The sequence below is a fragment of the Pagrus major genome, chromosome 14 (assembly GCF_040436345.1).
Source record: "Pagrus major chromosome 14, Pma_NU_1.0".
Classification (NCBI taxonomy): Eukaryota; Metazoa; Chordata; class Actinopteri; order Spariformes; family Sparidae; genus Pagrus; species Pagrus major.
Window position 1 is genome coordinate 26,197,231 of NC_133228.1, and position 13,457 is coordinate 26,210,687.

Genomic DNA, 13,457 nt, shown 5'->3' on the forward strand with positions numbered 1-13,457 from the left:
CGGTGATCTCATATGATTTTCAAATCAAGCTCTAAACATGACCTGTAATGTTTTCTTACCTGGTTACTAGGAAATGAGCCATGTCAGCATCTGTTTTCAGTCCCAATTCAAGTTGAAGCTGCCTCCATGAGCCAAACGCGTATCCGATGTGTATTCAGGTTCCAGCCCGGCTTTGGTCGTAATTTTGTTTCGACTCACGACATGCCGCTGATAAAACCTTCGTTTTCTTCTTAGTATGACTTTTTAGTGGACTTTGTGTGGTGGTGGGTCGTTTGCTGGCCGTAGCAGAATCCATTACTACCCAAACACTAGTTTGGGTCCACCGCTCTTGTCTTCTTCCCGTATCCAAGTCGAAAGCCATCGAGGATGCGCATTCAGCGTCATCTGACATCACGTTCGCAGGACTTTGCGAGAAACTCGGACCACTCATGGCAGTACATTATGCAGCACACAGCCTGTTCAAGGCAGTGGAGAGATACGTGAGTGGGTTCATTCTTTTTGGTTTTGAACGCTTCATCACCCATTAAAAAACTTAAAATGCATGTTTATTTTTTCACAAATTCTGCCCCAAGTTCCTTTAAATGGTGTGCAGCAGTGGTCCAAAGTGTTCTTTCCCCTGATTGGACATGAGATCTGTTGAAACAGGTTAGACAAAACCCGAGTGAGGTTTGCCTTGTTAAAATCCCTAGCGACAAAGAGAGCAGCGCCCAGGTATTTGGCGGTGTGTTTGGTGATGGTGTCATGAAGAGTGGAAAGAGCAGTGTCCGTGTCCGCGTGTGGTGGAATATAAACTCCGATAGTGAGAACCGAGGAGAACTCCCGGGGCAGGTAGAAAGGGCGACAGAGTAGCGTTAGATGTTTCAGGTTCGGCGAGCAGGAACGAGACAACACCGAGACGTTTCTAGGGTCACACCAGTTGTTGTTGGTCATGAAACACACTCCATCGCCTTTAGATGTTCCTGATTCCTCCGTCCTGTCCATCCGAAACACGGAGAATGTATCGGCTGGTTGAACGGCGTGGTCTGGCACCGCAGGGGAGAGCCACGTCTCGGTGAGGCAGAATATGTTGCAGTCCAGTATGTCCCCCTGGAAACGAATCCGAGCCCTCATGTCGTCAAGCTTGTTGTCCAGAAATTGAACATTAGCCAGCAGGACACTGGGCAGGGGTGGACTCGCTCACAGTCTGTTTTGTATTCCGGCCCGTTTTCCACAATGTTTCTTCCTCCTGCAGTTTCACCGAGGCCCGTCTCCATTGTTAGGGTCAGCGTCCCGGAGGATCTCCTTCGGCCAGGTGTGATTATCGCATATAACTTCAGAAACAAAGTGTGAAGTTACACTTGCGATGTTCAGGAGTGTACTGCGGTCATATATATTTAGAGCAGACATCGGGGAGATGAAAGTACACAATAAAACTAAGTAGTAAATAAATAAAACGCACAGTCTGAGCGGAGCAGTCGCGACGGCGTCCGACCACAGCAGCGCCATCTTGCTATGACTTTATGACTTTAGTAAATGTTGAATAATGTTCCTCTATATATCTATTAACCTGATTCCTATTTATACTTTTCCCTTTCTTCCTTTCTAACAGACGTATGTCTACCTCTATCTCCCCTAATAGCCAAGGTTGGACAGTGGAGAACGGTACAGTGAGGCTTAACACTAAATCACCTATCCTTATTTCTTTTACTGCATCCCCCATCATCCAACCAAAGCTCTTCAACTGTCTTCTTTCCTTCTCTTGACACAGCTGTAACACCCTCTGAGTGGGGTGACTCTCCTTATGGCCCTTTAGGTTAGCCCAGTATGTTAGTGAAATCTGATTTCTTCTCTTTCCTAATGGCATTTCATTCATCTCCACTTGTAAGGCTGACACGGGTTGTTATAATAGCACCACAGCAGAGTCTTAAGGCCTGATATCAAAGTGTATCCAATTTTTTTAGTAAAGTTTTTGAAGCAGACTGGTAAATTGTGCAGCCATAGTCAAGAACTGCCCTAATTAGCCCAATGTAAACAGCTTTCAGAGAAACTTTATTTGCTCCCCACTCTTTACTCCTCAAACATCTAACAATTCCAACAACTTTGTGATTAAGTATCACTTTATTTTGATCCCAGTTTCACATGGACTTTATTTCCTGTGTTTCATTAAAACATCCTGATGACTGTTTCTGTGGAGATTCTTTGAAGTCTTGTACAAAGTTTAAAAAGTTCACAGAAACGTGTTTAATATGTCATAATAATTAATTTATAACAACAAAAAGTAATATTATAACAAACATTGGGACTAAAGTTTTTTTTCTTATTTACTCATTCTTTTTCATTTTGTATGATTACAGTTATGAGTCGAGCAACAATGAGGTTAATGACGATAAAGGGTTAAAAACAATACTCAGTAAACAAAAGAGGGAATATTGTTAAAAAAACAACCTGACAAAGAAGTGGTGAGTAAGAAAGTGAAACACACGCTAACAGAAGAGGACACTCTCCTGTGTGATTAAACTAAATTAACACCAAAAACGTTTATATTTTGGACGTTTGAAGGTGAGTTTTACAGCGAGCACCTGAAGGCAGCACGATGCGGTATAAAATGGCGTCAGTGTTTGAATGAATGTGGATGTTAGTGAACCAGTTTCTGTTCGGTGTCTTTAGTGAAACGTAATAAAGGATCAGAGCCGCCTGCTGAGCTGTTGAATGATCAGTGTGTGTGACGTGCTTCCCTCCCAGCAGCAGGGGGCGCTGAGCTGTAGAACCAAAGCGGAAGTGACGGTCAGCTGACATCCTCACATGATCTGTAGCATCTGTCAGCTGGAGGCTCCATTTAATTCTCCTCATTTCTCGGATCAATCTGAATATTGGGATCTGCGATGGCCGGCCGCGGGAAACTGATCGCTGTGATCGGAGATGAGGACACGTGCACCGGCTTCCTGCTCGGCGGGATCGGGGAGCTCAACAAGAACCGGAAACCGAATTTCTTGGTGGTGGAGAAGGACACGAGCATCACGGAGATCGAAGAGACCTTCAAGTAAGAAGCTCCATCAAATACACACGGGTTGTACTCTAGACCTCCGCACCAAACTCCGTTTAAAAATCAGTTAATTTAAAGTTTTACTGAGATACTAAATTATTTCGTTGACTGGGCATATTTTAATCACGAGGCGACAAATGTCAACTCGGCATATAAATAATCCATCTAACAGCTGATATAATCCATCCTGGGAGTGTTTTCTGAACGCCATTATTATATTATACCAGCATTAAACGGAATATTAAATTGGTTGCAATCTGAATGGAAATTGGTTTGGTGATTATTTGGGCTGTAATTCCCGTTTCAGTCACTGTGGACCCACATGATACTCTCACTGATACTACAGTGATCAAACGAGTCGCCCTAATAACCTTAGCCTCAAACCAAACTCCATTCAATAATAAATCAATTAAACGGTTTATCTAGTAAGTCCTTATAGAAGCAGAAAACACTAAATTAAATCCTAATTAGTGTTTTTTTGTGAATGTTGAATTCAGAATTGTCAGACATCGACCCGGACCTTAACTGAGTTGTGTCTGGTGTATTTTGGGGTCAGTTATCCCCATTTTAGCCTCTCATGTTCTGAACTGTGAAACTCTTAACCTACAACCAAACTCCATTCAACAAACAAGCAATTTTAAGTTTCACTACAAAGGTTGAGTAAAATATTCTTAATCATCATGGACCAAATGTAAAACAGGGGAATTAATAATTCATCAACCCCCTAATTCACCAGTAGCTCTAATCAAAACATAAAATGTCTTACTTTTGTTGTACCAAGTCCACATTTCTGATACCATCAGGAATATTAAATTGATATAAATTTGAATGGAGTTTGGTTTGGTGCACTTGAGGTCAATAATCCTAGTTGTAGCATCTTTTGAATGTGTTTTATGTTGTGACGAAATTTGGGACTGTCAATGAACCCTTAAACCAAACTCTATTCTAAAATCAAGCAATTAAGAGTTTGACTTGTTCATTAATTCTCTGTAGGAGATGACATGAAAATATCTTTTTATCATCAGTCATCATTTTTATATTATTGGAATCAAAGTCTTGTTAGGGATTTTCTAAATGCTGAATTTACCTCCAGCTCCCATCAATTCATAAATGTTATCAACCTTTGTTATATTATAAATGTATCAGTATCAATGAGAATGTTAAATTGATAGAAATTTGAAGGGAATTTGGTTTGGTGTTTTCATTGGCTCAGTATCACAGTTGTAACATCTCTTGCCTCTTGTGTCCTGCTTGAAAAAAATAAGTTTTTACTGGCCCAACACCAAACTCCATTCAACAATCAAACAATTTAAATTTTACTTACCTATTAATTCTTGGTAGATGTTAAAAAACGGTGTGTGAGCACCAGACCTTCAAACAGAGTGATAATAATGAAATTCAACAGTTCCTTGTGATTTCCTGAATGACAAATTATTAATTAATTTTGTATCCGTTACTAAAATATCATAATTCTTTGCACATTTTCCATCATGAGCTTAAGTTTAAAAGTTTTCTGAGTTCTCTGCTTTGACTGAACAAACTTTAAAACCAAACTCCATTTAAAAAGAAAAAATCAGACACTTTGAAGTTGTGATTTTTCTGAATGCTGAACCAGCATCTCCTCTTAATTTATTAAAACAAATCACATGACTTTGTGTACATTTTCAAGTAGCAGAGTGAGTGCTTAAATTGCTAGAAATTTGAATTAAGAATGGTGTGTAGTTTCTGAGCGATTGCTCTCTGTTGACTAAACTCTTCCTCCTTCTAGGAGCTTCTTGGCTCGTAACGACATTGGCATCATCCTCATTAACCAGTTCATCGCCGAGATGATCCGTCACGCCATCGACGCCCACATGCAGTCGATCCCGGCCGTGTTGGAGATCCCGTCCAAAGAGCATCCATACGACGCATCCAAGGACTCCATCCTGCGCCGTGCCAAGGGCATGTTCTCCGCCGAGGACTTCCGATAAACGAGAGACTGTCCGAACACAAGCACACTCTGTTTACACTCGTGTGATTAATGTAAATGTCCCTGACTGGTGTTTCTCTGTATTAATAACTGGATCCATTGATTTGTTCAGTCATTCCTGTTTTTGTCTGCCTCACAGATCTGTGACTTCAAACATGTTGATTTATTTCAGTCAACAAGAAGTGGGACATGTTTCCATGTGACACACACTCAGCTGACAAACAAAGTTTTACTTCCTGTTGGCTGAAAATATCTCGATAGAAGAAAAAAATATTAATAGTCTTCTGTCAGTGTTTGTTCCAGATGTTTAACTTATTAAACAGATGTTGAAATGAATAAATAAATAAATGTTGTTGTTGTGATTCTGTCTCTTCTCTTTTGTTCATCAAATCAAACTTCAGCTTTAAATCTTCAAATCTGAAACTGAAAAGTTTTTATAAACAGATGTTGATGTTTAGACCAATGACGATCAATCGGATCAGAGTCCGATCAGCTCTCCGGTGTACGGAGGCCCTGAAGGGTCAAAGTCAGAGCCATTCATAATAATAGACCATCTATAATCAATTTGTCATGCTCCATGATGCTAAGTGGCTATGCTAACTGTACTGTAACTGCTTGTTAAGACACAGGTGTCACCATGACAACCGAAGGGTTCACATAGTAAACACTGCATGTAGTGATGAAAGGTAACTAAGTACATTTTCTCAAGTACTGTACTTAAGTACAGTTTAGAGATACCTGTACTTGAGTGTTTCCATTTTCTGTTACTTTATTCTTCCACTCCACTACATTTGTGATAACTTTAGTTACTAGTTACTTTACAGATTACATGCTGCATCATTTTTAAATGAATTGATCTTCTCATCAATCAGAAAAAAACAGTGATTGTGATGATCAGCTGACTCACAGTTTATACATACATGTAAATATATGGATCAGTTACTTTACTGATACTTTGATACTCAAGTATATTTAATGCCAGAAAAGCAAATTGTATTTGAAACTTGAGTACATTTACCTAGCAGCAGGAGATTACTTTTGATACTTGAGTACATTTATTCCCAGAAAAGAAAAAAAATATTTTATATAGTTTTTTTTCATACCAGAAGAGAAGAGATTACTTTTTGCTGCTTGTTGCTACTTAAGTACTTTAAATGCCAGCACATACATTACGTTTGATACTTAGGTACTTGTATTTCCAGACAACTACTTTTAATACTGAAGTACTTTTATCTCCAGAAGATTACTTTTGATACTTGAGTACATTTAATATCAGATACCTTAATACTTTTACTTGAATACTACTACTTTTATCAAAGTAATGTTTTAAGATGAAATCTTTACTTTGACTCCAGCAGAACTGTTGGATATTTTCACTATCAGCTGACAGACAGGTGAAGCTCTCTATCAGCTGACGGACAGGTGAAGCTCTCTATCAGCTGACAGACAGGTGAAGCTCTCTATCAGCTGACGGACAGGTGAAGCTCTCTATCAGCTGACGGACAGGTGAAGCTCTCTATCAGCTGACGGACAGGTGAAGCTCTCTATCAGCTGACGGACAGGTGAAGCTCTCTATCAGCTGACGGACAGGTGAAGCTCTCTATCAGCTGACGGACAGGTGAAGCTCTCTATCAGCTGACGGACAGGTGAAGCTCTCTATCAGCTGACAGACAGGTGAAGCTCTCTATCAGCTGACAGACAGGTGAAGCTCTCTATCAGCTGACAGACAGGTGAAGCTCTCTATCAGCTGACAGACAGGTGAAGCTCTCTATCAGCTGACGGACAGGTGAAGCAGCAGCAGGTTTCAGTGTGTGCTGATGTCATGATGACATCATCTCATTTGTTTCCTGGTGCAGTAATGTGACAGGTGGAGGTGACAGGTGGAGGTCGAGCTGATAAAGAGGAAGAGTAAATATTGAAACGACACTGAGAGTCTTCATCACTCACCTCGAGACCTTCAGACGACAGACAGGAAGTCCTGCTGCTGCTGCTGATGACGATGATGATGACGGTGATGAAGGTGAGAACAGTGTGACCTTCACACTCAGTATAAATAGAGACTGTGAGGGCGAGTCTCCTTCACTCTGACTGACACCTCCTCTCTCTCTGATGATGAAGACCGCTCAGTCTCTCTGCCTCATGATGATGATGATGATGATGATGATGATGATGATGGTGATGAAGGCCTCTGCTGCTCCTCTTCCTCCTTCAGTCAGGTGAGACGTCGGACGTCAACATCAGGACAGACGACTGAAGGTTGATTGATTCTGAATTGGTTTGTGTTTCCTGTCTGTAGTCATGACGACGGTGATCATGTGACTGTGAGTCTTCACCTGCTGAACACCACAGAAGAAGAAACGTCGCGCAGGTGAGTCTGAAGAAATCTGACGACATATCTGATATGAAAAACTCTCAAACATCATTATGTCAAAAATACAGTTATTAGAAAATATGAAGTAATTATTAACATCAGACGTATTAATGACACAAACTGTAGACAAAAGAGTTAAACACAACATAAAACTACTCCAAACCAAAGTCCAGTCAAATTTATATCAGTTTAATGTTCCCTTTCGTGTGAGAAAGTGTGCACTAAACAAAAGTTTAGACATTTTATGTATTGATACTGAAAATACACAAAAATATCTATAAAATAACACAAACGGACTAATAACATCTATAAGGTGAGATAAAATGAGTGAGGCAGTAACAGAAGTATTGAACCTGTCGCTGCAGTAGATTTGTTTAATTGACATATATCAGGAATAATTATAAAAAATGTTCACAACATAAATGTTGAATATATGTTTTTATCAAACTAACTGTATTTGAATAACAGAAAGTTAGTGTTTATGAGTGATTTTCTTTTCTTTTACTTTTTGGCTGGAATATTACTGTTCTTATTTTTGGGATTTTTTATCGTTTAGCAACAAGAATAAATCTCATAATAATTGGATCTGAGTTAATTATAAATCAGAAATCTGTCAGAATGAGATCAGACTCTTGTCAGTTATTACAGGATCATAAGAAAACAGTGATGAAATCTAAAGATGAGATTAAACTCTCATCATCAGAAACATTACTTTAAATAATTTATTAATTAAATCTGACATGAAATCAGAATCAGTAAAAAAAAAAAAAAGATATCAAATCTGATGATAAGTGACAGATCTGCTACAAACTAATGAGATGAGAATAAATCATGAGAGAAATGAATCCATCTGGGTCTTCTACAAAATTACAAATGAATGACACACACACACACACACACACACACACACACACACACACACACACACCATAATACACACACACACACAGAATATATACAGACTAATTACACACATCTGAAATATTGTTTATATCCAAGTTTGACATGTCTAGTGGTGTTTTGTTATCAGACATTATGTACCAAACTGCATTAGAAAAATGCTCAATTATGAAAAATAGTTTTAGTAAATTTTCTTCCTCAGAGATGACATATTGAACGGGACAGTGACAAACGGGACGGTGACAAATGGGACGGTGACAAACGGGACAGAAGCTGCGTCCACTTACATGTGAGTAAACTCATCTGTGACTTTTAAATCAGGTTTGAGGTTTGAAATCAAGTTCAAAGTCGTCTCTGTTTGTTTTCCAGATTTCTTCTTCCTCAGGACAAACTGTAAGGATTTACTCCTCATGAGTATTTTATACACCTGTTCACACTTTATACACCTGTTCACACTTTATACACCTGTTCACACTTTATACACCTGTTCACACTTTATACACCTGTACACACTTGATATACCTGTTTAAACTTTATACACCTGTTTGCACTTTATCCATACAGGTAAATATGTTATAAAACAGGTCTTCCTCTCTCTGTGTGTGTTTCAGGGAATCCTCTCCGGGGTAAATATCACTGCAGGACTCTAAACTCTGACCTTTGACCTTTGACCTCTGTGAAATTATCTGATTGGTTGAGGGAAACAACAGTGGGGGAAGCCAAAGAACCTTGAGACATCATCATTATCAATTCCTCATGAATTTATCTTGGTCATTACGATTGACACATCCATAACTCCACTTCAGAGCTCCCCTGAGAATCTTTTCTTCAGTATCAAAGTAATCTATTGCATCCATGGGTACACTGCAGACAGGAGCTGAATGGAGACTAAATGTTTAACAAATACTTTTTATTAAAAAAAAAAAAAAAACAGGCTCAAGTTGTAGCTCATGTGGCAACATTACACTTCCTGTTTGCATCTGCAAAGACATTATGGGAGCTGTAGTTCCAAATACTAGAGCATGATGATGAGGATCATGTAAATATGAGCTCAACTGTAGATATACACCTGTACAAGCTTTTTACACCCGTACGCGCTTTATACACCCGTACGCGCTTTATACACCCGCACGCGCTTTATACACCCGTACGCGCTTTATACACCCGCACGCGCTTTATACACCCGTACGCGCTTTATACACCCGCACGCGCTTTATACACCCGTACGCGCTTTATACACCTGCTCACACTTTATACATCTGTACACACTTTATACATCTTCTCACACTTTATACACCTGCTCACACTTTATACACCTGCTCACACTTTATACACAATATATATATCTCCACCTGCCTCACCTGTCATCTCGATCTTTACCTGTCTCACCTGTGGTGTCCCCCTCAGCATGGCTGTCAGAGACTGCGTCCTCTCCACCTGTCTGACGGCGAACCTGGGCTCCTCCCTGCAGGGCGGAGACGAGAAGGCAGGCGGAGCCACCACCGACCCCTTTGGCATCGGAAAAAAATGAGAAGAAGTCATCATCATCATCATCACCATCATCATCTCCATCATCATCATCATCATCATCATCGTCACCATCATCATCACCATCACCATCACCATCATCACCATCATCATCATCATCATCGTCACCATCATCATCTCCATCATCATCATCATCATCATCATCATCACCATCATCATCTCCATCATCATCATCATCATCATCATCATCACCATCATCATCTCCATCATCATCATCATCATCATCATCATCATCATCATCATCATCATCTCCATCATCATCATCATCACCATCATCATCATCATCATCACCATCATATTCATCATCATCATCACCTGCAGCAGACTGTGGTCACTGAAGAAAATATCAAAACTCTAATAATCTAATCTGCAGATGTAAAAATTGAACTACGGCTCCCAGGATGCATTTCAGTCAAAAACATCAGAGAGCTTCACAGACTGATACTGACGGTGATCAACCTGCAGCTAATAATCAGTAACCACGGCGATGTGCTTGTATCAAAGGTCACAGTTTCAGATGTTTCAACTGAGCAGTTCAGTTTACCTGCTGCTGTCTCTGATTAAAAACTACATTACCCATGAGCCTCAGCTAAGAGTCAGAGGGGTGGACGATGTGAAGCTTTACTGTCTATAAAACCAAATGTGAAAGGAGCCTGTCTGTTTAAATCTGTCAAAAAGATCATTGATTAAATCTATTAAATATAACGTGAATCATCATGCAGTCAACTCAATTCATCCAAATATGACTGAAATACTGAATGAAAAGATCCCATTCAGAGACCTCTTCTCTCTGAGGTCGAACATAAGGCACATGAGGTCAAAGGTCAGAGGTCGCAGAGGACTGCAGCTGTGCTGAGAAGTAGATCTGACTAAAATAATATTCAATATTTATGTGTCAGCAGGTCAGAGAAGAATCTGCAGCAGCTCAACACAACTGACGAAGACTCCACAAACAGGTCAGTGAGTCGTCAATACACCAATAATCAAACACCAACATCTCAGACAATAATCAGAAAAAGTTCAGATAATATTAGGATTATATTCAGATAATGTTCAGATTATATTCAGATTATATTCAGATTACATTTGATTCATTGTTTGTGCTGCAGGACCGCTGTTCTGTCGTCACACAGTCGATCAACAGGGTGAGTAACTCAAAAGAAACACAAAACTTTGATTGATTTCTGATGTTCAGATTATCTAATGAATCTTTATTGATTTACTGATGTATTGATCGACAGGTCCATAGAATACGCTGCTCCTGCTGCTCCTGTTTCCTCCTGTCAGCTCAGTATTTGCGCTCTGATGAATTTGGGTCACGATCTTCAGTCTGGAGGAGACGAACGAGCCGGACGATCGTCTTCTGATCCGTTTGGACACGGGAAGTGATGTCAGAAGATAGGCCCACCACTGACAACCAATCAGAGACAGACGTTTCATCATCAACCAATCAGAGAGGAACCCACAGTCTTCAGATTTTTAATTTTTATGAGTTATTTCTTTTAGTTTGTAGTTTCCAGTTTATTGTGGACCTGTTGATGTGTCAGTGTCAGATTCAGTCAGAGGTTTCTTTTCTCTTCAGATGAAGTTTGGACTAAAACTGATCAGTTCAGTTTTTTATGATGATTATTGATTATCTGTCTGGAGTTAAATGACCTCTTCTCCAGTGTTACAAGTATGTGCTGTTTGTCCAAATATCACAAAGTGTTTGAATTATTATTATTTGATTCATAATTTAATTTATGATCTTATGAAATGTGGAGTTGTGGTTAAGATGAGAATTAAACAAACAGCAAAGACATCTTGTTTCTTGAATTGAATTAGATTTATTTTGAATATTCTTCCTGTCTGTTCAGCCGATGACGTCTGTCTGCTCTTCACTCATTCTATTAGTAAAGATGGATAAAAAATAAAGTCATTAACAGTTGCAGTGTGCATTTTGTCCTGCAGGTGGAGCCACAGGAACAGCAGATGATTCTGATGATGTTTGAAACATAAAATCTTTATTGGGTGATTTATATTTTGGATGTTGTCAGCCTCTTTATCAAGAAAACAGTTTGAAAAAGCTGAACTATGATCTATTTTGATCTAACAACAAAGACGTCTTCAGATCACTCATCTGATTTTGTTTCAGAACTTAGAAACTTTAACAGGAAGCAGGAAGAAACATGTTTCTGATCAGTTAGTTCATATTTGATCGATCAGATTTTAATCAGATTGATCTACAGATTTAAATGCTGTTTCACTTTACTGTAGTTTGACCTGATTATTACTTTGTATGAATGTATTTGATTCTATTTCACATCATTGTTTTCAGGTCACAGATTGAACAGATTAGAATCCTGAAGTCTGAAGTGAACATTAAAATCACTTCATACTGTTTGTCTTCAGACGATCATCAGCTGTTTGTTGTCCGATTGTCTGTGTTTCTGTTCCCTGAGTGTCGTCTGACAGGTTTGAGCCTCACAGCTGAAGCGTCTCTGCCTGCAGCTGATTGGACAATTATCTCTGAAGGAGCCATCAAATATGGCCAACAGAGGAGGAGCAGCTGCTTCTGATGATGATGGAGATGGTGATGAAGAGGATGAACACTGACGGAGAGAACAGAAATAAAATGACTTCACCTAGAAACACTAATAATTATAATGAGGACAAGGTCTGTTGTCCGTAGCTGAATTAATCATCTCTTCAGAGTTCAGGTTAAAGTCGACACGAAGACAAATAAACAAAAATAAAAACAAATACAGATCATCATCAGCTGGTTGGTCTGATGTCTGTTTGCTGACTCGACTGAAGAAATCAGTAAGCGATCAATGATGTGTTTCTGAGGTGAGATGTGTCTGCATCAGCTTCATCAACAGCTTTCATTGAAATCTTCAGCAGACGTCTGATTGTTTGTGACTGAGAGGATCAATAACCGTATTGATTCCTCTGTCAGAGGATAAAAACACGTCTGCTGTGTTTCTGTCAGAGTGAGACGTTTCGTTAAACACAATCAGACTGATGAAGACGTCAGATGATGAAGATGTCTGCAGACGTCTGATCCCACTCACACCAGTTTCACCACCAGTGACTCCTGATCACAGAGCCCGTCCTTGTCAGAAAAACCACCAGCTGGAAAATTCAAGCAGTTCATTAAAAACCCATATTTGGTGGTGACCTCTAGTGGCTCTGGTAATTATCACAGGAGCAAAGGAGGAAGTATGGTGACGTAGTATAAAGGAGGAGGTTGGGTGGACAGTCAGGTAAAACAAGCGCAGGACTTTAATTCAGGAGACCGCTATTCATGTCCAGAGATAAGACTTCTCGTCAAGGCTCACTTCAAAAATCGAAACCATTATTTAACAAACTCAAAAATGCTCCAACATTATTCTAAAATTAACTTAACAAAGAAACGAAACGAAAAACCAATGTGTGCCATAAAAAGTGCTCAAATAGCGGTGGAAAGACCATAGCGCCTATCGGCTGCGGTGTGGTGTGAGTAATTTATAATGTCTTTAAAGTCCAGTTTCTGGGAATGTTAACGCTCCATGGATTGCCAAACTGTTCAGCCTCTCCTGGGAAATGATGAAGCACAAGTAGTTTATTAGAAGCTTCAGTTTTCTGAAGGACCGCTCGTCGCCAGTCACAGTCACAGGCAGAGACAG

General features: G+C 39.6%; 2 protein-coding genes across 8 annotated transcripts; both read left to right on the top strand.

Annotated features, from left to right (window-relative positions):
• The first annotated feature begins 2,778 nt into the window (after positions 1–2,778).
• Positions 2,779–5,353, top strand: atp6v1f (ATPase H+ transporting V1 subunit F). Its single transcript, XM_073480631.1, has 2 exons — positions 2,779–3,019; positions 4,791–5,353. The coding sequence occupies exons 1-2, from the start codon at positions 2,862–2,864 to the stop codon at positions 4,990–4,992; spliced, it is 360 nt and encodes a 119-aa protein (XP_073336732.1). The 5' UTR covers positions 2,779–2,861; the 3' UTR covers positions 4,993–5,353.
• A 1,591-nt stretch (positions 5,354–6,944) lies between these two features.
• Positions 6,945–11,611, top strand: LOC141008707 (uncharacterized). Of its 7 annotated transcripts, XM_073481156.1 has the most exons (8): positions 6,945–7,207; positions 7,288–7,359; positions 8,465–8,551; positions 8,632–8,655; positions 8,874–8,888; positions 10,713–10,766; positions 10,920–10,955; positions 11,052–11,611. In XM_073481156.1, the coding sequence occupies exons 1-8, from the start codon at positions 7,101–7,103 to the stop codon at positions 11,197–11,199; spliced, it is 543 nt and encodes a 180-aa protein (XP_073337257.1). In that variant the 5' UTR covers positions 6,945–7,100; the 3' UTR covers positions 11,200–11,611. The 7 variants fall into 7 exon arrangements, 5 of the variants coding, with proteins under 5 accessions (XP_073337257.1, XP_073337258.1, XP_073337259.1 ...); XR_012180099.1 differs by lacking the exons at positions 10,920–10,955; positions 11,052–11,611 and adding an exon at positions 9,670–10,260 and having other exon boundaries at positions 10,713–10,760; XR_012180098.1 differs by lacking the exons at positions 10,920–10,955; positions 11,052–11,611 and adding an exon at positions 9,670–10,314 and having other exon boundaries at positions 10,713–10,759.
• The last annotated feature ends 1,846 nt before the right edge of the window (positions 11,612–13,457 follow it).